The sequence below is a fragment of the Capra hircus genome, chromosome 7 (genome assembly GCF_001704415.2).
Source record: "Capra hircus breed San Clemente chromosome 7, ASM170441v1, whole genome shotgun sequence".
NCBI classification, from domain to species: domain Eukaryota; kingdom Metazoa; phylum Chordata; class Mammalia; order Artiodactyla; family Bovidae; genus Capra; species Capra hircus.
Genome location: NC_030814.1, coordinates 107,098,566 through 107,119,026, shown reverse-complemented (window position 1 = coordinate 107,119,026; position 20,461 = coordinate 107,098,566). Strand labels below are relative to the sequence as shown.

At 44.2% G+C, this 20,461-nt stretch overlaps 2 protein-coding genes and 1 pseudogene across 5 annotated transcripts in view; 2 read left to right on the top strand and 1 right to left on the bottom strand.

Moving 5' to 3' along the window:
• On the top strand, window positions 3,077-6,035 carry LOC102181856 (annotated as a pseudogene).
• HNRNPH1 (heterogeneous nuclear ribonucleoprotein H1 (H)) lies at window positions 6,138-15,235 on the top strand. 3 transcript variants are annotated; one of them, XM_018051600.1, is made up of 14 exons: window positions 6,202-6,238; window positions 6,725-6,853; window positions 8,129-8,284; window positions 8,495-8,638; window positions 10,116-10,254; window positions 11,205-11,383; window positions 11,462-11,533; window positions 11,590-11,723; window positions 11,867-12,002; window positions 12,398-12,457; window positions 12,550-12,639; window positions 13,291-13,383; window positions 13,837-13,886; window positions 14,478-15,012. In XM_018051600.1, the coding sequence occupies exons 2-13, from the start codon at window positions 6,757-6,759 to the stop codon at window positions 13,884-13,886; spliced, it is 1,350 nt and encodes a 449-aa protein (XP_017907089.1). In that variant the 5' UTR covers window positions 6,202-6,238; window positions 6,725-6,756; the 3' UTR covers window positions 14,478-15,012. The 3 variants fall into 3 exon arrangements, with proteins under 3 accessions (XP_017907087.1, XP_017907088.1, XP_017907089.1); XM_018051598.1 differs by lacking the exon at window positions 13,837-13,886 and having other exon boundaries at window positions 6,138-6,238; window positions 6,698-6,853; window positions 14,478-15,235; XM_018051599.1 differs by lacking the exon at window positions 13,837-13,886 and having other exon boundaries at window positions 6,158-6,238; window positions 14,478-15,235.
• RUFY1 (RUN and FYVE domain containing 1) overlaps window positions 17,833-20,461 on the bottom strand; it is a 66,069-nt gene continuing 63,440 nt past the window's right edge. The window contains exons 17-18 of one of the 2 annotated variants that reach the window (XM_018051597.1): window positions 19,630-19,707; window positions 17,833-18,437 (exon numbers count right to left, since the gene is read on the bottom strand). In XM_018051597.1, coding sequence (XP_017907086.1) covers window positions 18,291-18,437; window positions 19,630-19,707 — 225 coding nt within the window. In that variant the 3' untranslated portion in view covers window positions 17,833-18,290. The remainder of the gene's footprint in view (window positions 18,438-19,629; window positions 19,708-20,461) is intronic. The other variant, XM_005682046.3, reaches the window with a different exon arrangement.

Genomic DNA, 20,461 nt, shown 5'->3' with positions numbered 1-20,461 from the left:
GGTGAATAAATTCATGAATAGAATCTATATGTGAAAGCAGTGGGTGAAGGAACCTTTCAAAGGGACAATGAAATTAAAAAGACTCAAAAATGTAAGGGGCGAACCATAGAATGAGAGAAAATCTTTGCAAATCATTATCTGACAAGGGATTAATATCCAGAATATATAAAGAACCCTTAAAACTCAACAACAGAAAAGCCAAACAACCCAGTTCAAATATGGACAAAGGACATGAATAGACATTTCTCCAAAGGAGATATACAAATGGCCAGTAAGCACATGAAAAAAATGCTCAATGTCACTAAACATTAGGGAAATACAAATCGAAACCACAGTGAAATACTACTTCACACTCTTTAGGACGGTTACTGTCAAAAAACAAAAATAAACTCAGAAAATAGCAAGTGTTGGTGAAAATAAAGAGAGACTTCGAAGCCCCGTGTGTTGCTGAGAGGGATGTCAAATAGTTCCATCTAGGAATGGAATTGCTGAATCATATGGTAATTTTTTAATATGGTAATTTTATGTTTAACTTTTTGAAGAACTGCCAAACTGTTTTCCATACAGACTGAAAGAATAGAAAACAGAAAATCAAAGATAGTTGCACATCAAAGTTCAAAGCAGCACTACTTATAATAGCCAAAAGGTGGAACCGACACTTGATGAATTAATGGATAAGCAAAATGTAGTATATATATATACATATATATATACACACAACAGAATGTTATTCAGCTTTAAGGAAGAAAACTCTTGAGGACATGGATAGGCCTTGAAAACAGTGTTAAGTGAAATAAAGCATACACAAAAGGACAATTACTGTATGATTCCGCTTATATCAGGTAGTGTAATAGGCAAATTCCTGGAGACAGATAGTAGAACAGAGGTTATCAAGAGCTGAGGAGTCAAGCATGTACATGGTACAGAATTTCAGTGAAGATGAAAATGTTCTACAGATGGAGAGCGGAAATATTTGCACAACACTGTAAATGTACTGAATACCTCTGTACTGTACATTTAAAATGGTAACTTTCATGTTATGTATATTTTACTATAATAAAACATTATAAAACGTAAGTACTGTTATTAGTTGGGCTCAGCTCAGTGGTAAAGAATCTGCCTGCAATGCAGGGGACTTGCAGGAGACAAGTTTGATCCCTGGACTGGGGAAGATCCCCTGGAATAGAAAATGGCAACCCACACAGTATCCTTGCCTGGAGAATTCCAAGGACAGAGGAGCCTGGTGGGCTATAGTCTATGGGATTGCAAAGAGTCGGACACAACTGAGAGACTAAACAATAACAACAGAGACTAGTCATCAGTACATTTTGAATTCATGGCTGAAGGATTCAACCACAGTTGAGTGTCCTGGCTGGAGCTGTGGGAAGCTTCAATATTCAGTATTCAGTTATCAGAATATTCTCAATACTCAGGGCCAATACCTTGAAGGTTCAAAACCAATGGCAGTCATATTTGGCCCAAAGGAGACACGCTGAGTGAACTGAAGAGAGGATGTTAAGATCCCCTTTCCAGGTGGCCCCGGAAGCTGACTTTACTCCACCAGGAGCACCGGCCCCTCCCCTTGGCCAGGACCTGGGCCTCCCTGTGGGGACCCCTTTGTTTCTCTGTCGCATGTAGAAAAAGCAAACGTATCAGAACACACAGAGTGGTTTAGATGGTTTCAAAGCCCGCACCAGGCGTTGGAGGAGCTCTTATTTAAGACAACTATGATCATGCTGATGAAAGGGTCGAGCCACGCTGCACCGGGTTGGAGCGGGCTTGAGACTCTGTACTTAGGTTCTCACAGCCAAACCACAGTCCCTGTCTTTACAGTTTCCAGCTTCAAAGTGGGGTTGCCTGGTCCCCATCACATTCTGAAGCAGTTGATGCTACAATATTAGGAGGATGGAGGAGACACATCCTAACATTCTCAATCCTTCCCACTCAGAAAACGGTCAAGTTTTAAAGCTACAAGTAATGTGTTTAGTATTGACAACTGCAAAGCAGAGAAGAGGGACTTCTCTGGAGGTCCAGGCGTTAAGAATCTCCACTCCCACTGCAGGGTGCATGGGCCCAATCCCTGGTTGGGGAGCCAAGAGTCCGTGCACAGCTCCGTGCATGGCCAAAAAAGAGAGAGAGAGAGAGAGAAAATACACAGAAGAAGAAACTTATCCATGCTCCTATCACCTAGTCCCTGTAAACACCTTGGATTCTATCTTTTCCATACATGTATAGTTTCTTTCCTATGCACGTGCATAATTATATTTCCAGGATGTTGAGCCCTACTGTATTATTGCTTCATAAGTGAAGTCGCTCAGTCATGTCTGACTCTTTGCGACCCCATGGACTGTAGCCTACCAGGCTCCTCCATCCATGGGATTTTCCAGGCAAAAGTACTGGAGTGGGGTGCCATTGCCTTCTCCAGAGCATGTTCCTGACCCCGGGTTCGAACCTGGGTCTCCCACATTGTAGGCAGATGCTTTACCATCTGAGCCACCAGGGAAGTCTTAACAATGCATAATAAGGTTTCATTGTTTTTTTTTCCACTCAACAAATATTGTAAATGTCTTTCCAAAAACATACTTCTAGTCACCATTTTTAATAACTACAAAGTATCCTACTACATACCTCAGTTTTTCTGAACTTTTTTTTCTCCCCGACGTGAAATATTTATAGCATAGGTACACCGTACCTCTTGTTTACGTACTGTGGCCAAAAACCATTGTCATAGCTTAGTTGTATTCTCTCCTCCTCACACTCAGGAATCAATTTTGCCCCTGATGATGATTTATGATAAGGTTGTACCATAATTTATTCAATACACCATTTGACATTTAGGTTGCTTCTAAAATTTACCTGTTTCATGCTGTGATGAACATGCTCGTACATTTTAAACTGTGCAAAAGTGGAAATGGAATGTTTGGGTCAAATGGGATGTATATATTTTTTCAAACTTTTAAACTTTTTATTTTGTATTAGGATATAGCTGATTAACAATGTGTGGTAGTTTCAGGTGAACAGTGGAGGGATTTAGCCATATGTGTATCCATTCTCCCCCAAAACCCCCTCCCAAAGATGTGTATTTTTTAAAGATTTTGAATATATATTGCCAATAGCCCTCCTGTGTACCAGTCCAATGTGCATGGAATCCCACATCTTGGTGACTTCAGCCAAAATGCTCTCTATTCTCCTCTAGCTCCATTTGCAATTGAGGGCAAGCAGCATCACCATGCTTGTCCCATCTGAGTCCTCTTCACACCCAACAATAATTTTCCTTTTCAAACAAGTCCTATTGTACCCGGATAAAGACCTGCCAAGGCCTGCCACATTTGGAGTTATCACCATTGTCAAGGCCTAAACGGCCTTTCAGGATTGGGCCTGGCCTACCGCTGTGACCTTATCTTGGATTATCTTCTTCTATTCCATTTCCTCTTCAGTTTTCTCAAACCCATTAAAACTGGAAAACGGAGTGTGTTACTTGACTCTTAGCTTGTTGGGGATGGTAGCCAAGACCGGCGTCTACTTCTGTTGCCTGCGCCTGCTGAGCCGTAGCCCCCCGCGTGTGAGTACATCTCCATCCGAGTTGGCCAGGCTTGTGTCCAGATCCGCAATGCCTGCTGGGAGCTCTACTGCCTGGAACACGGCATCCAGCCCGATGGCCAGATGCCAAGTGACAAGACTGTTGGGGGAGAGGACTCCTTCAACACCTTCTTCAGTGAGACAGGTGCTGGCAAGCACGTGCCCAGAGCAGTGTTTGTAGACTTGGAACCGAGTCATTGATGAGGTTTGCACTGGCACCTACTGCCAGCTCTTCCACCCTGAGCAGCTCATCACAGGCAAAGAAGATGCTGCCAATAGCTATGCCCGAGGTTACTACAACACTGGCAAGGAAATCACTGACCTTGTCTTGGACCGAATTTGGAAACTGGCTGACCAGTGCACAGGTCTTCAGGGCTTCTTAGTTTTCCACAGCTTTGGTGGAGGAACTGCTTTTGGGTTCACCTCCCTGCTGATGGGACGTCTCTCTGTCAATTATGGCAAGAAGTCCAAGCTGGAGTTCTCCATTTACCCAGCCCCCCAGGTTTCCACAGCTGCAAGTGAGCCCTACAACTCCATCCTTACCACCCACACCATCCTGGAGCACTCGGATTGTGCCTTCATGGGAGACAATGAGGCCATCCATGACATCTGTTGTAGAAATCTTGATACTGAGTGCCCAACCTACATGAATCTTAATCTCCTTCTTGGCCAGATAGTGTCCTCCATCACTGCTTCCCTGAGGTTTGATGGCGCCCTGAATGTGGATCGGACAGAGCTCCAGACCAACCTGGAGCCCTATCTCCGCATCCACTTCCCTCTGGCCACAGCTGTCATCTCTGCTGAGAAAGCCTACCCTGAACAGCTTTCTGTAGCAGAGATCACCAATGCTTGCTTTGAGCCAGCCAACCAGATGGGGGAATGCAACCCTCACCATGGTGAATACATGGCTTGCTCCTCCTGTTGTACTGTGGTGACGTTGTTCCCAAAGATGTTAATGCTGCCACTACCACCAAGCATAGCATCCAGTTTGTGGATTGGTGCTCCTCTGGCTTCAAGGTTGGCATTAATTATCAGCCTCCTACCGTGGTACCTGGTGGAGACCTGGCCAAAATAAAGTGGGCTGTGTGCATGCCGAGCAACACTACAGCCATCACTGAGGCCTGGGCTCGCCTGGACCACAAGTTTGACCTGATGCATGCCAAGCATGTCTTGGTTCATTGGTATGTGGGTAAAGGCATGGAGGAAGGAGAGTTTTCTGAGGCCCGTGAGGACATGGCTGCCCTCGAAAAGGATTATGAGGTTGTGTGGATTCTGTTGAAGGAGAGGCAGAGGAAGAAGGAGAGGAATACAAATTACCATTCCTTTGAGGCCTGCAGCATGTCATACTCAGAACTTCAGCATTAGCTAGCTGACAGGCATAAAACCTTTGACTACACTGTCCTCGCTTTCAACTGTGATCATGGATTGCTTTTCCATGTGTATCTGTAAGACTCTTGTCCAGTCTCAAAATGAAGATTTTAAGGAAAAACAAACAAACAAAAAACAAAACCCCCCAAACTGGATGTGGCTTCTACACCATTGCAGGGGCGAAAACATGTTTTACTTGTATCTACCCATGGTGGTACTCAAGACAGACCTGTGCTGTGTTATCCCTGGCTTGAGGGCAACTGGGATCAGACAAGGGGAGGACTGGGAGGCAACAGGAATGTTCCCAGTTTCTGCAGTGCTGCAGGAAATCTGGGATTATCCACCAGTCTCAAACATCTCTAGTGTCTTATGAGCACACGGCGTGACCCACCTGCGGGGAAGCCATAACGGTTATCTGCTTAGCTTTGGGAGAATTAAGCGGGAGCCCGCTCGAGACAGGGTAGTCGGGCGCGCACCGGCGGCTCAACCTGCGCTCACGAGGCGCGGCGGGACGCGGCATCCGGCGCCCCACTCTCGTGCGAGCGCCCGGCCGGCTGACCCGAGGCGAGGAAGCGGGGGTCGCAGGGTGGGAGTTCGTTAGGGCAAAAGCGGGGTGCGGGACTGAGGCACGGGCACGGAGACCCCGCGTGGGTCCAAGCCCCAGGGCCCAACGGCGGCAGGTAAGGAGCAGTGGCAGCGCGAAGGCCTCGGATGCACCCCGGATCCCGCGGAGGTGGCTTCGGGCGCACAAGTATGCCGTTCCGCAGCGCCCGCTTGGCCACGGACTGGCTCTAGGGAGAAGAGGAGTACTGACGGCGCGAGGGCTGGGAGCCTCTGTCCCTTCAGGTCGGGCAGGACTGCGGATAACACGCTAGGGACACCTCATCACAGCCCTGAGCCCGAAACTCTCATACAGTTCCTATAAAGAACTGGCCGCCGCCATTCCCCTCCCCCTTCTGAAGGGTAAGTCGAGAGCAGTTGGAAGGAAGACGCATGCGCAGGAAACTAAACCCGCTAAGGCGCGCTAATCGCGGTAAGGCGCAGGCGCAAAACAGCCTAGTGGGTTTAAGGAGGTGGGTGGGGCTGAACCAAATACGCATGCGAATAATAATTAGCTGGCCAGAGTGGGCCGGCTCGTACAGCTACGCATGCGTCCGAGCTCTGTGTGACGCAAGAGGGCGGTGCGGGCACCTGGCTGCGCGTGCGCAGAGCTTGTTCAATGGGCCTTATTTAGGTTGCGCAGGCGCCCACTAGCCATTTCGTCTCAGCCGCGCCGAAGTTGTGTTTGCAGGTGAGTGTTTGTTGTTCGGCGTTTCCCACCCAGCGCCCCCCGAGGCTGTCAGTTTTGCGAGGATTGCTTGCCCCTAGGTCTGTGTAGAGCGTGAGGGTCTTTGGCAGGGTGAGGGCTGCCGTTAGGAGCCAGGAATGGTTCGCCGAGTTGCGGCAGGGCCGCTGAGGCCTGCAGGCCGCGCCGACTCTATTGTGTGAGATGTCGGAGGAGGCGGAGCGGAAGCGACCGCCGCCATTTCCTAGCCTCCACGCTGGCGCTAGGCCGGGTTCCCCCGCGGCTGGAGGCCACGATACCTGGTGCGCAGAGCGGCTTCGGGCGTCCGGCTGCTGGCAAGTGGGACACTCGTTGCTACATTCGCTGGGGTCGGAACGTCCTCACGGGCTCGACCCATCCTGAGGCTCCGCGGGCAGGCGGGCCGTCTCGAGAGCCGAGGGCTGTTTCATTTTAACGTTTTTCCAGGTCTGACTGCGGTCCCCCGTCTTGCAGTCTGATTCGACGCCAGCACCCACTAGGAGACCATGATGTTGGGCACCGAAGGCGGTGAGGGGTTCGTGGTGAAGGTCCGGGGCTTGCCTTGGTCTTGCTCTGCAGACGAAGTGCAGCGGTTTTTTTCTGGTGAGTCTGAAACGGAGGCTGGAGTTAAGCACCTGGGGCCGCAGGGCGGGCGAGCGAGGAGGCGACTGCAACGGCGGGGCCGAGCCCGTGGCGCCCCCTAGTGGGGCGCGGGTGGCAGCTGTTCCCGCTGTCGAGCGCGCCCAGCCGGCTGCGGTTACGCAATGGAAATTGCGAAAGCCCCACCCGCCCGGCGCTCTTGGGGGGGAATGCGGCCTCTGGTGGAATTTTTGTTTATCTTTTTAAGTATTTTTCTGTGGATGTCTTTTCTTACAAAGGATAAATGGGAACAGACCGGATTTTCCCCGCAATCTTGAAAAAACTTGCCGAGTAGCTCAGCAAATACCTTACAAATTTAAACTGCTAACACTTTTCAAATTTGGGTATTGATTTGAAAAGGGGCATTCTGTTTCGGAAAAAGAAAATATCAATTCTTAGTTTAAGACAGTTTTCCTAATCGGGATTTGGTAATTGAAGAGTTCGTGGTCCGGCTCGCTTTACAGTCGAGGGCACTGAACCTCGGGAAAGTTTTCTTGCCTATGTAGCTTTTTTCCAGTATGTAGGTTTCCTTGAATGTCTGCCAAATGCCCGTGTTCTCAGTGTAAGATTAGACTGAAAGATAATATTTGGAAGAAATTTACAGGTTGGAAGGATATTTGTAGTATTGACTTACTATCTGAATTCAGTGTATGTAACGGAAAACGACCTGTAAAACAAGAAGCAAGTACATTGGAAGCCACCTTGCAGTGAGCAAGACTGGGTTTGGCTTCAGCTGTGCGTTTGGAGCATTTTAGCTTGGTAACATTGATCCCCTTTCAGGTGAGTATTGGCCCTGCAGTTCGGATTTGAGCAAGAAACTGATGTTGCTTCTAGTAAGGTAAAACTGTCAAATACCCCGAATCAAAAAGTCTAAACCAAGTGTATTCAGAAAAGACCATAAAATCACAAAGTCCAGATTGAAAAATGTGCTGAGGAGTTATTAAAAGTATGTTCAGTGGACACACAGGAGTAATGAGTTGGAGATAAGTTCGGTAAGAAACTGCTTTGAATATTGGATTTTCTTGATGGATTGGGAATGTGTTTAGGGGAATAAAGTTTGGTTGTGAGAGGAAAACTGCTTAATTACTAAGACACCTTAGGAGTTAGTAACAATGTTGCTCATTCTAGATTTTGCAAATGATTTCCTTTGTAGTGGGGGTATGTATAGGCATTTTATCTGTATCACCCAGAGGTGGTTTTTCGTTTTAAATTCTGTATTAACGGTTGTTTTCTTTCCAGACTGCAAAATTCAAAATGGGGCTCAAGGTATTCGTTTCATCTACACCAGAGAAGGCAGACCGAGTGGAGAGGCTTTTGTTGAACTTGAATCAGAAGATGAAGTCAAATTGGCCCTGAAAAAAGACAGAGAAACTATGGGACACAGATATGTTGAAGGTTTGATTTACGTTGCCCTAGTAACAGTAAATGAAACATTAAACAAAATAGAAATCTATCTTACCCCTTCTGAATTTTAGGTATTTGACCGCATGGAAATGGTCATCTAAGAGTTTATGGCAGCTCTTCCTAGATTATCTAAAGACCCAGGAAGTCTGAACATTGTTCTATAACTTTCCGAAGTTGACTAATTCTAAGCACCTCTTTCAGTATTCAAGTCAAACAACGTTGAAATGGATTGGGTGTTGAAGCATACTGGTCCAAATAGTCCTGACACGGCCAATGATGGCTTTGTACGGCTTAGAGGACTCCCCTTTGGATGTAGCAAGGAAGAAATTGTTCAGTTCTTCTCAGGTATGTAGTCGTGTTTGTTGTTGAGCAGTGAGTTCTGGCTAGCAGCTGGCAACATGTGATTGAATAGACTTAAAAGTTGAGAAGCTTAGGTATTTAAATAGGTTGTGAGTATATGCAGATGTTTTCTTCCTGGAGACCGTCAAATAATTTAAGCCCATCTTAAAGGTGGGTTTAAGCCCATCTTAAAGGTGGATTAATTATTTCCAAAATGCTAACTTTGCTTATATTTAGTATTGTAGTTCAGAGTAGATCTTTGAGGATTGTCCTCAACAACTTAACTACTTTCCTCACATTGCTGTTCAGCAAAATGCTTCACGTTAAAGGTAAGATCCCTTAACATTAGATTAGTGTGTTAGGCTGCTGTAATTTATGGCAGGAGTCTGTATTGTAAGACACAGTAGGTACTGGGGCCAGAAATGTCTCTAATAATCTCATTCTGTTTATGCAAGAAAAAATAGGGAAACAATTAGCTTTAGCCAGGGAATTAAACTTACTGAAAGGAAGTGTAGGTTGAATGTAGTCTTAGTATCTGAAGTACAGAAACTGTTTTGAAATTGTTTTGGGCCTAAAGTATTTGAATGTTTAGCAGAATGTTAGAGCATATATTTTAAGTATTGTTGCTTAATATTCTTGATGTTATAAATTGGAATTAAATCCTTTCATGGTTTAGTGTAGTATGTATTAAAATTTTGACTATTAGATATGTATCAAGTCCTAATGTTTTGCCAGAATTTTTGAAATCAAGTCTATTTTTACTGTTTTTGTCTAAATTGGTGAGAATTGAATGCTATCTGTCAACATCGTTAAATATGAACATAATTTCATATCTTCTAGGAAAGTGCTTTAAGTCCTTTTTGTAAGCTTGGGAATGTATCCACGGAAAGGATTTTTCATAGACGGAATTTCCAGAAGTGAATCATACTACTATTAGAGAATAAGAGTGCATGATTGTGCTGTGTTAGATCAGTTGTTTGTTGAAAGCTTAGATTGTATGTTTGTCAATTGTATGACTAAGCAATGTTTCAATTTGTATATAAAATGTTTAAATATGTAATTTTTTAAAACTGAAGTTCCACTAACTTTAAAACATTGAAAAATATGAAATGAGGTAAAAGGTGTATCTTTGAATTTAGCAAAACTATTGTATTTAATGCTTGAAAATGTGTATAATTCTTGTATAATTCAACATTAAGTTGCATAGATAAATAAGTGTTCTTAATTGTTGAATTCTTAATGCATCCTGTGTTCAAAGTGTTTTCTTGTATACCATGTCATGGGATGTGTTAAGAATTGAGTTATAGTTTGTAATAATGGAACTTCATATTACTGCAATGCTTTTTTAAAGAGTACTTGTTGAAAGCATACCATTCACCTAAAGTTAAAATTCTGGTTTATTTAAAGCTATAAGAAGAATCATTTCTGGGCTTGTGATGTTAATATTGCCCCCCTACTGGGGTTATTTGTCCTTGGGTTGAAGGGTTGGAAATCGTGCCAAATGGGATAACATTGCCGGTGGACTTCCAGGGGAGGAGTACGGGGGAGGCCTTCGTGCAGTTTGCTTCACAGGAAATAGCTGAAAAGGCTCTAAAGAAACACAAGGAAAGAATAGGGCACAGGTGGGGATGGATGGTTGGTTGGATTTGTCACTTTTCTTATGGTAAACAATTAAATCCATATTCTCTCTGCTTAGAGTCAAGGGAAAAAAATCTGATTTCAGAGTCTATTTGATATTTTGCCACAATTTTCAAACTTTTCCAGTGTCAAAAGTCTGATAGTACTTTCAGATTAAATTTTAGATTTTGAAATTGTCCCCAGTTAATTTGATCTACTTCACAATTTTGTAAGATTCCTAAGTAACCCCAGTCAGTGGAGTTGAGAGACTATGGTTTTAAAAATGTTAATGCAAACCTGGCTTTAGCTGTAATAACACCCACCTAGTAAATTAATATTACCATAAGAAAATGTGATACTTTCTGATCTTGTTTTTAAAGTTGAAATGCAACAAACTTTTTCTTGCTGTATAAATATTCTGCATATGTATTAATAAGCATAGCTTTCAAGAAATTGTCACAAAAGGTTTTATATTCTCTTTGCTTGTGACTATTTTTCATTGAAGCATGCGCTTACCTATGCTGATTCCTACTAAAAGCATAGGCTGGGGAATTTATTGGCGGAAGGATATGTGTAGTGTGGGCTAGACTGTTGGTGGAGGCTGGCTTTTTAGCCCACTTGCTATACATGATGCCAATGGATTTAAGACATGAAATGTTGAAAGTTGAGTGGAATTCTTTCCCTCCTGACACATTTACAGTACTCCTCTCTACCCCTAAGGTTGGGCGCTCTGCCTCAGAGGAGGATGTTTTTCTCCTATAAAGTTTACATTAAATCTTAAAATTGAGTGAATTTCTGGTCATTGCCTATGCAAATATAAGAAATCTGGCTTTAAATATTAGTCAGTTTCATGGCTATGACTTCATTGTTTTCTTGTGTAACTAAATACCTGTATGAAATGAACTAATGTTTTCTCTCCCTTCCCCACCTCCCTTCCTCACGAACAATGCTTTAGGTATATCGAAATCTTTAAGAGCAGTCGAGCTGAAGTTAGAACTCACTATGATCCACCACGAAAACTTATGGCCATGCAGCGACCAGGTCCCTATGACAGACCTGGGGCTGGCAGAGGGTATAACAGCATTGGACGAGGAGCGGGCTTTGAAAGGATGAGGCGTGGTGCTTATGGTGGAGGTAGGTAGACTGCACGTGTCGTGAGGTCTGTTCTTTGTGAGTGTTTTCATGTGGTGATAGTACTTTTTGTCTTTTCAGGTTATGGAGGCTATGATGATTATAATGGCTATAATGATGGCTATGGATTTGGGTCAGATAGATTCGGAAGAGGTAAGGTAAGAATTGAATTTCTCTTCTGAGGGATACTTACACTCTTGTTCATCTAGACCTCAATTACTGTTTTTCAGGAATGTCTGATCACAGATACGGGGATGGTGGCTCTACTTTCCAGAGCACAACAGGACACTGTGTACACATGCGGGGATTGCCTTACAGAGCCACTGAGAATGACATTTATAATGTAAGTGGAGGATGGGTTGGTGCATTGTCTATTTCAGTATAGCAGTAAAAACGTGGTGATTCTACTTAAGTGAAGCAGCATGTTAGAATTTTGTTTCTTGTAACAAGGTTTGATTTTGATTCTTTGAAATACCTTGTATTTAGTTTTTTTCACCACTCAACCCTGTGAGAGTACATATTGAAATTGGTCCTGATGGCAGAGTAACTGGTGAAGCAGATGTCGAGTTTGCAACTCACGAAGATGCTGTGGCAGCTATGTCGAAAGACAAAGCAAATATGCGTAAGTGTGATTTAAGGATTTTGGGGTCTCTTTACAGGTAGTGTGACTAATGATTATAATAGAGGAATACTGAGGATGTGTAAATTTTTTAATCCAGTGATAGGGGTCCGTGGATCTTTAAAAAGTTCTTGGGTTGCTGTGACTAAAACGAATTTGATAAGTTAATTTGATAAGAACACTGACTTAAGGTATATGCTTGATTGACAGACTTAAGCTATTTAGATGAATGCTTGACTGCTTTTTAAAACCTGCATGAATTAAATCACCTGAGAACAAGCAGCTAGGATTTTTATACTAATAGTAATAAGTTCACAGATCTACTTAAAAGAACTTAAAAAGAGCTTATTTTTCTTTAACCAACAAATGTTTTCAAACTTTTTTTTTTCTCATTTCAGAACACAGATATGTAGAACTCTTCTTGAATTCTACAGCAGGAGCAAGCGGTGGTGCTTACGGTAGCCAAATGCTAGGAGGCATGGGTTTGTGTAAATATCACTTTAGTGTCTTTTTTTTAAGCTAACCTTGTATGCCTTTTCTCTCATTTCAGAACACAGATATGTAGAACTCTTCTTGAATTCTACAGCAGGAGCAAGCGGTGGTGCTTATGGTAGCCAAATGATGGGAGGCATGGGCTTGTGTAAATATCGTTAGTTTTTTTAAAAACCAAAACATTTATATCTATATAAGTGAATTTATATAAGTTAAGTTATTTATAAGGGGTTTAGCAAAATTTAGGCAAAGAAAAGTTTTTATTTGAATAGTATGCTTTAAATGTCTGTGAGTTACATAAAATGCTTAGAATAGATAAGTTGGTTTGAAGTACTTTTGGGGGAGGGGCCTGTAGAAAGAAATTAGTTGTAAGTATGAAGTATAAGCCTAAAATATTTAGCAAAAAAGCACAGGATCAAACTAAATGGTTGGGCTTAATTAAGTGTTCAGTGATACCTGTGTATTGAAACACCCTTATTATATGGAATCATGGGGGGAAATCCCGTTAAATCTAATTAAGCAGTTTCATAAGGTGTTGTCAAAATGCCTCTACTTAAGGAAATGTGGATTCAGTCCTGCTATGTATACTTTTGGCCTTGTGGTTTTTAAGTGTTTGACTAGCTCATACGATGGATAGAAAGGTAGTCTGGTCATAGGCAATAGGCAGAAGGTGGTACAGCAGGCTCTAGTGATACTAAGATCAAGACTGGAAGAAAATAGATTTAGAATTACAAGCCGGGTACCACCAGGTACCACATTACATAAGAAACAGGGTTCTAATGTTGTCTTAACTTAACAGCAAACCAGTCCAGTTACGGTGGCCCGGCTAGCCAGCAGCTGAGTGGTGGTTATGGAGGCGGCTATGGTGGCCAGAGCAGCATGAGTGGATACGGTAAGTGTTCTTTTTTTAATATACTTAGAATCAGTTTCAGGCAGGTTTCCTTAGTTGGGAATGTTCAGGCTCCTTGTTTGGTAAAATTGGGTTATTAAATGTATGTTCTTGATCCTAATATAAATATTCAAATAGTTTAATTTTCAGAATCAATCATTGGGAGGGGGAAGTATTCTGTGAATTCAAAATAGTCAATAGTGCAACTTTGAATAATGTTGGGCCAGAAAACATCTGCCTCCGCTTGTTAGAACATTAAAGTTGCTCTCTTTTCCTGTCTTTTTGTTAGCAGTGAATCCATGTTAGATGGAGGGAAAAGTTAGAATGGTGGTTGGGTTCAAGACCGTATTTACTAGTCAGTTAACCTAGGATTGGTTTTATTAATTAATTTTTTCAGTTGGTCTAAAGAATGGTGATTTTGGTATTATAGTCTTACCCTACAAAATCCTTTTGCAGACCAAGTTTTACAGGAAAACTCCAGTGATTTTCAATCAAACATTGCATAGGTAAATATTTTCTCAAAAAATATAATTTAAATTCCCAATAGCAAATATTGATATGTTGTAATAACACTTTCTATAGCAGTCAATGGCTCTTATTTAACTCCATGGAGGCTGCCATCTTGGGCACAGTGAGTTGCCTTTAGTCCAACCTTGTTGTCTCACTTCCTGCCCACCATGAATAGGAAAAGCAAGAGATTGCCCCTGTGCTCCCTATTCATACATGCCATTCGATGGACACATTGTGAATGTTTACGGTAAATTTTTTTTAAAATGCTTTGTTTAGCTTTAAAAACGACATGAAGTAATTTTGCAATTTTTGAAAAACACTAGTTTTCCTTTAAACTTTTTTCAACGTTGATCCTGAAGCATCCAAATAAATGGTAGCACAAGAGTCTGGCAAGTTGGTACTGCAGAGAAAAGGGGTTTATTGAGACTTGTTTGGAGTCGGGAGTCCCTTTTCCCAAACATGCTTCTCGCCACTTGGACAGCAGCCATTTGTACTCGTATACTTTTTAAACTTTTTTTGGAATGCTATATTTTAGTTGACTGCTGATCTGATGCTTATCCTGACTTGTCAACTTGCTCTCTTTGCAGGCAGCCAAGGAGCAGTGAGCAGCAGCTACTACAGTAGTGGAAGCCGAGCATCTGTGGGAGTGAACGGAATGGGAGGGATGTCTAGCATGTCCAGTATGAGTGGTGGATGGGGAGTGTAACTGGCCCTGGTCACTGACTCTTGGTCAACATTTTTTAAAAGAAAAACTTAAGTTTTAACAGTTTTGCAATACAAGCTTGTGATTTATGCTTACTCTAAGTGGAAATCAGGATTGTTTTAAAGACTTAAGGTTCAGTATTTTTGAACACACATTCATCTAGGATGTAACAACTAGGTTGAGTAAACTATTACTGTTAAATAATTTTCAGCTTTTCTCAAGTTAGTTCTATTGTAGGATGTACTTAAGCAGTAAGTGTATTTAGGTTAAAGCAGTTGAATTATGTTAAATGTTGCTCTTACATCACATTACATTGAACACTGTCTGGATGCATGTTGAAAGACATGCTTTTTTTTTGTAAAACTCAATATAGGAGCTGTGTCTACAATTAAAAGTGAAACATTTGGCATGTTTGTTAATTCTAGTTTCATTTAATAACCTCTATGGCACGTAAGTTTAAGCTTTTTTTTTTAAGTTAATGGGGGAAATTTGACACGCAATACCAATACTTTAGGATTTTGGTCTTGGTGTTTGTATGAAATTCTGAGGCCTTGATTTAAATTTTTCATTGTATTGTGATTTTCCTTTTAGGTGTATTGCGCTAAGTGAAACTTGTCGAATAAATCTTCCTTTTAGAAACTGCACTTTGTCTGGTCTGTGCTTCAGTGTCATGTGGACTGTTTCTTGGTGCTTTCTTGCTGCCTGGGGCGTAGGTGGACAGTGGCCTGCATCTCTGGCTGTGGCAGACAGGCTTGGCAGTTGTGGCTGTTGTGGAGATGTCTTCAGACTTTTCCTTCCAGTACAACTGAAGGTAAATTAAGCTTTGGGGTCCTGTGGAAGGTCGGTATGTTTGGCCTGGCTGCACAGGATGTGATCTGAATTGCCTTTGACTTGCTAAGCACTTGCACAAGGCCAAGGGGGAGGCAGAAGTGTCTTCTGTTATGCTCTGCATGTCTGTGGAAGCCTTAGCATGGCTGAGTAAGTGCCAGAGGCAATCTTGAGGCGTCTTTTGAATTTTGCTCCTTCTAGAAGGAGCTAGCTCATAGAGGACTTTGAAATGAGATTCAGTCTTTTGTTTTTGCTTCGCTCCTCAAGATCAAGTCTGCTTAGGAGCAAAATTACTTTATAAAGTATAAAGCTATCAAGTAGTGAGAACAAATGATTAGTTTTAACTCTAACTGAAATCTTTATCCATAGGTAAAACTCAAGCAAAATTACTTTATTAAGTATAAAGCTATCAAGTAGTGAGAACAAATGATTAGTTTTAACTCTAATTGAAATCTTTATCCATAGGTAAAACTCAAGTGTCATTTGCTAGGAAGGTAGCAAGCAATACAGATATAGTTCTAGAATTACCTTCAGACACTTAACACTGGGAATGTGGGAATTGCCACTCATTCGACATCCCCCTAATGTAAACTGTTTGCTGCATGGAGGTGAGAATTCAGAATTGGAGCTGTGAACAAAGGCTTGTGCTGTTCAAAGCCATTTTTATTTGCTGACAGTGCTGAAGGGGGGGGTGGTTAGTATGGTGAATGTAGAAAAACTGCTTAGAATGATAGCATTTCTTGACGATTGCAGTTGGGAGCGCTGCACAGATACACTGAGGTACTCTGCGTATCCTCTTGCCCTTCCGCGTGCTCTGAAAACTGGGTGCATACCTTCAGCTGGGTTGGGGATACAGAAGTATTCTAATGTTTTATAAATTGTCTTCTGCAGGCTTGGAGAGAATTTTCTGGGGGTGCACTGTTCTAAACCTAGTAATGCCCTTGAGATCTTTACTTGGTCTGTGTCCGGGGAAATCAGGCACAAGGAGAGTGTTCCTTCATCTTCCCTAGTCCTTTAGTTTTTGTTTTTTTAACAAGGAACATCTTTGTTGAAACTTGAAAAAATGCTTAGAAACATTGTGTTTGTTTGGAACACTGGACTCCATGGACCAGCATCTTCACCTGGGAGTTTGTTAGGAATGGTCAGTCTCCAAACTTGGTGTCATTTATCATGACCCTTACCCCTCCACAATCTATTTAAGCTGGAGAAACACTGCCTTTTATCTGTCCCTTGTTTGCCCAAGTAAGGGAAAGTTTTCCAAACCAGAAACTCAGGGTTCCAAAGTTCAGTTACATAATGGACATCTTAAATTTTTCTCCATGCAGCTAGATATTTAGTGTCCGGCACAAGCACTCTGTGAATGGTGCTTGGGGCATGGGGGCAGGGTCAGGTTTTAGAAGAAATCAGGATGATAAAGTGAGGTAGTGGTGGGAACTGTCAGAACTGTCTTGAAGCAGGAAGGTATCCTGTTCCCCTTCTGTGTGCAGATGAGACAGGCTGAGAAGTGACTTAACCTAAGGCTCCTCAGCAAGTTGGAGTAAAAATTGGGCACACTGCAAACAAGGTACAGACCTAATGCTAGACCAGCTGGCGGACGTGTGGTATGTAAACTTTGGGAAAGTTGGGCCCTGAATGAGGTTAAGAAAGCTGCTCAGATTAGGTTAGGGAAGAGGAGAAAGTCCCTTTTTGCTGCCATGTGCTTCCTTAAATAGGACTAAAAAAGTCTGCACTTTGGAATGAATGTAGCTTTGAAGCAGGGCACACGGTTTTGGCGGCTGGTCACACAGATCTGGGACCTAACGTCACCGAATCTTCCATGTTTCCCATCCATAACGGTGTATTTAGGTGAGCAGATGTGGAAACTGCTAGGCTGTGGGCGTGCCTTGTGCTAGGACAGAGTACAGAAGGAAGAGAGCCAGGCTCTCAAGCAGAGGCTGGACAGCCAAGGTCAGAACACTGGTGGGAGATGGACTCAGGCACTGAAAAGAGGCCTTGCATACAGATGGGCTGACCTGATTGTGGTACAGTGCTTGTTAAACTGTAATCTGAATACTCAAGGCCATTAACTGGTGGAGGGAAGTTAGGGGTGTGTGTGTGTGTGTGTGTACCCTGAAATCCAAAATGACTGCCTGGCAGGTGTTTTTCTATGGGTGCTTCCATCTGTAATTAACTACACTAACTCCCTGTTAGAGAAGGGAAGACATTCTGAGCTTTGGTGAGATACTTCCTCTAGGCCTGTTGATGAACTTCAACAGCTCAGCTTGTCCTTTATTCATCTGGGCAGCAGAACCCAGCAAGCTCAGGCCTCTACCTCAGATGCGGCCACCCTCACTGAGGGCCTCTAGTCCTGAAACGGGGCTTGCTCTGGGCATCCTGTGAAGCTGACCTAAGCTTCCTTATTTATACCAGAATGAAAAATAAACAGTTTTATTGCAGGGCTAATGATGGATAGTCACAAGGGTGTGAATTCTTGACTCTGAAGCAGGGGAAAGCATGCTGGAGTAGGAGGGAGGAAAAGGACCTGATTACTACAACTAGTTGGGCTGTTGTAAAAGAGGTTAATTCTTTGGAAATTGAAAACCGATAATAGCAAAATCATGAAGTTATATCTGAACCAAAGCCGGTGCTGTCAAGTGAGAATTTCAGTCCAGAGGAGTTGATTCCGTACAGCTTGGAAAGGAGAGGCCTGTGTAGCTTCCAGTCCTGCGTGCTGCGTTCCAGAGGGCCAGCAGCTCAGCCTGGGAATCAACCTTCCAAGTCCCGGACCAACTCAAGACCCAGAGAGTTTGGCACTGTTCTGAGGCTGCCCCCAGACACGAAGGTAGGCTGGCAGCTGGTCTAGCAGGCAGGCCCTGCGGAGGCCCCTGCCTTAGGAGCTGGTGGAGGAGGAGCACCGCTGAAGGAGCAGGGTGTGGCAGCTGTCGCACACGCGGACTGGTCTGGGGTAGGAGGGCAGGGCCAGCTCATTGCTGGAGCACGCGTTGCAGAAGATGTGGCCGCAGTTCCGGCAGTGGTGCTGGAGGGTGAAAAGCGGCAGTTACCGACTGCTGTGCTGCCTGGGCCTGCACACCCACTCTAGCTGACCAACCTTTAAAGCTTAATACGCTACAATCCCTCCTCCAGAGGCTTGTATCATTTTGAAAGGGGTTCTTCAAGACCTCATGTTTCCACATTTCTGTTCCTGTAAAATCTGGAGTGTTGGAGGGGGTGTCCAATGGCATGAGTAAGGTTCTTTTTCTTTGTGTTTATTGGACTTGACAACTCTCAGTGAGTTGGTAGTCAGTGATCCTTCAAGTGCCTGGGTATGTTCCCTGTAATTGCTGCATTCCACAGTGGTGACCCAAGGTTTCTTTAGCCAGCCACTCATGCTGCTGCTGCTAAGTCGCTTCAGGCGTGTCCGACTGTGCGACCCCATAGAGGGCAGCCCACCAGGCTCCCCCATCCCTGGGATTCTCCAGGCAGGAACACTGGAGTGGGTTGCCATTTCCGTCTCCAATGCATGAAAATGAAAAGTGAAAGTGAAATTGCTCAGTCGTGTCTGACTCTCAGCGACCCCGTGGATTGCAGCCTACCAGGCTCCTCTGTCCATGGGATTTTCCAGGCAAGAGAACTGCAGTGGGGTGCCACTGCCTTCTCCAAGTCACTCATGAGAAGTCCTTTAATAAAGGCTCTCTATTTTGTGTGGCATCTGTATCTTGCCCTGCCCAGCTGGTCAATCAAGGCCTGGTCAACCTTGGACTGAAAGCTAGGCCCAAGATCATGTGTTCCTGGAACCTGAAGGCGGGCTACCCAGGCGGAGGCAGATTCACTGGACGCAAGTGCCCTGCCCAGATTGCCACCGGGATGCCTGTCTTAAGACTAACTGCCCAGAGGTTCCCTATAGATTCTGGTTTTGCCTAACTAGGCCAGATTTTGGTCCTATTGCTCTCAAAGAATTTTCAGCTTATACACACACACACCTAGACCACTTCTGCAAACAAGCAGCCCCAACTCCCAAATTACAGACAGGACTGTGGTGGCGACAAGGCCTCCTGTGCTAGTGGGCTGAGGTCCCTGAAGGGGGCAGGCTGGGAAGCCATCTGCCAGCAGACCAGTCAGCATGAACCCAATGCAGCGGGCCTAGTGCTACGGGCCTTCTCCAGAACCAGGGCCCAGGCAAGGTACCAACTTAGTCCCTGGGCGAGCAAGTGGAGGGCTACCCCACATACCTTTCTCCGGGAAATGGAGAACTCCTTTTCACACTGCTTACAGTGTGTTGCTTCATCGTCTTTCAGCCAAGTATGGCCCTGAGGAAGAAAGAACACACAGTCTATTTTATGGCTCCTGATGAGACTTTAGCTGTGTTCATCCTTCAGCCCAGCAGCCACTGTCCCTAATAGCACCTGGTTTGCCTTTGAGGGACTGCCTCTTCTCCACTAGAAGTGGTCCCAGGATTGTCCCCCACCCTGACCATAGCTGGGGCTCATGTGCTGCAGCCTGCCTGCCCTGGGGCTTCCTTGTCTCCGCAGGTTGCCAGATTCTCCAGCCTTGCATTAACCTGAGACTCCTCCACTCCCTAAGGCCGAGGTGATCAGAATCAGGGTCTGGTGCTTGTAACTCCATCCCTGGCTGAGACATTATCCAAACTGCCCCTAAACTGGCAGGAGGAAGATGGGCCAACCCTGGCTGCCAGACCAGAAAATCTGTGACAGCAGTCCCCGCTAAGAAAGGAGGGCAACGTGCTGCGGAGACAGGAGGTGCTTCTCCACACACACTGACGTCCTGATTCTCAGAGCTTCCTGGGGAAGCAGAGGAGGCAACTGAGGCTTAGAGAGATGCCTTTCTGGAAGTCTTTCTAAGGGAAAACCGAGATACACATTTGCTCGGCTCAGAGACTGAGCTGTTCGAGGGTCAAGCGCCCCAGGCACCTTAATGGCGCCGTGGCTTCTGCTGACTGTCGCTTCCTTGATGACACAGAGATATGAGTAGGAGGCGCAGCACAGCCCCACCATGCTTTCAGCCGTGGGCTCCACCGCTCCAGGAAGCCCCAGGGTCCCATTT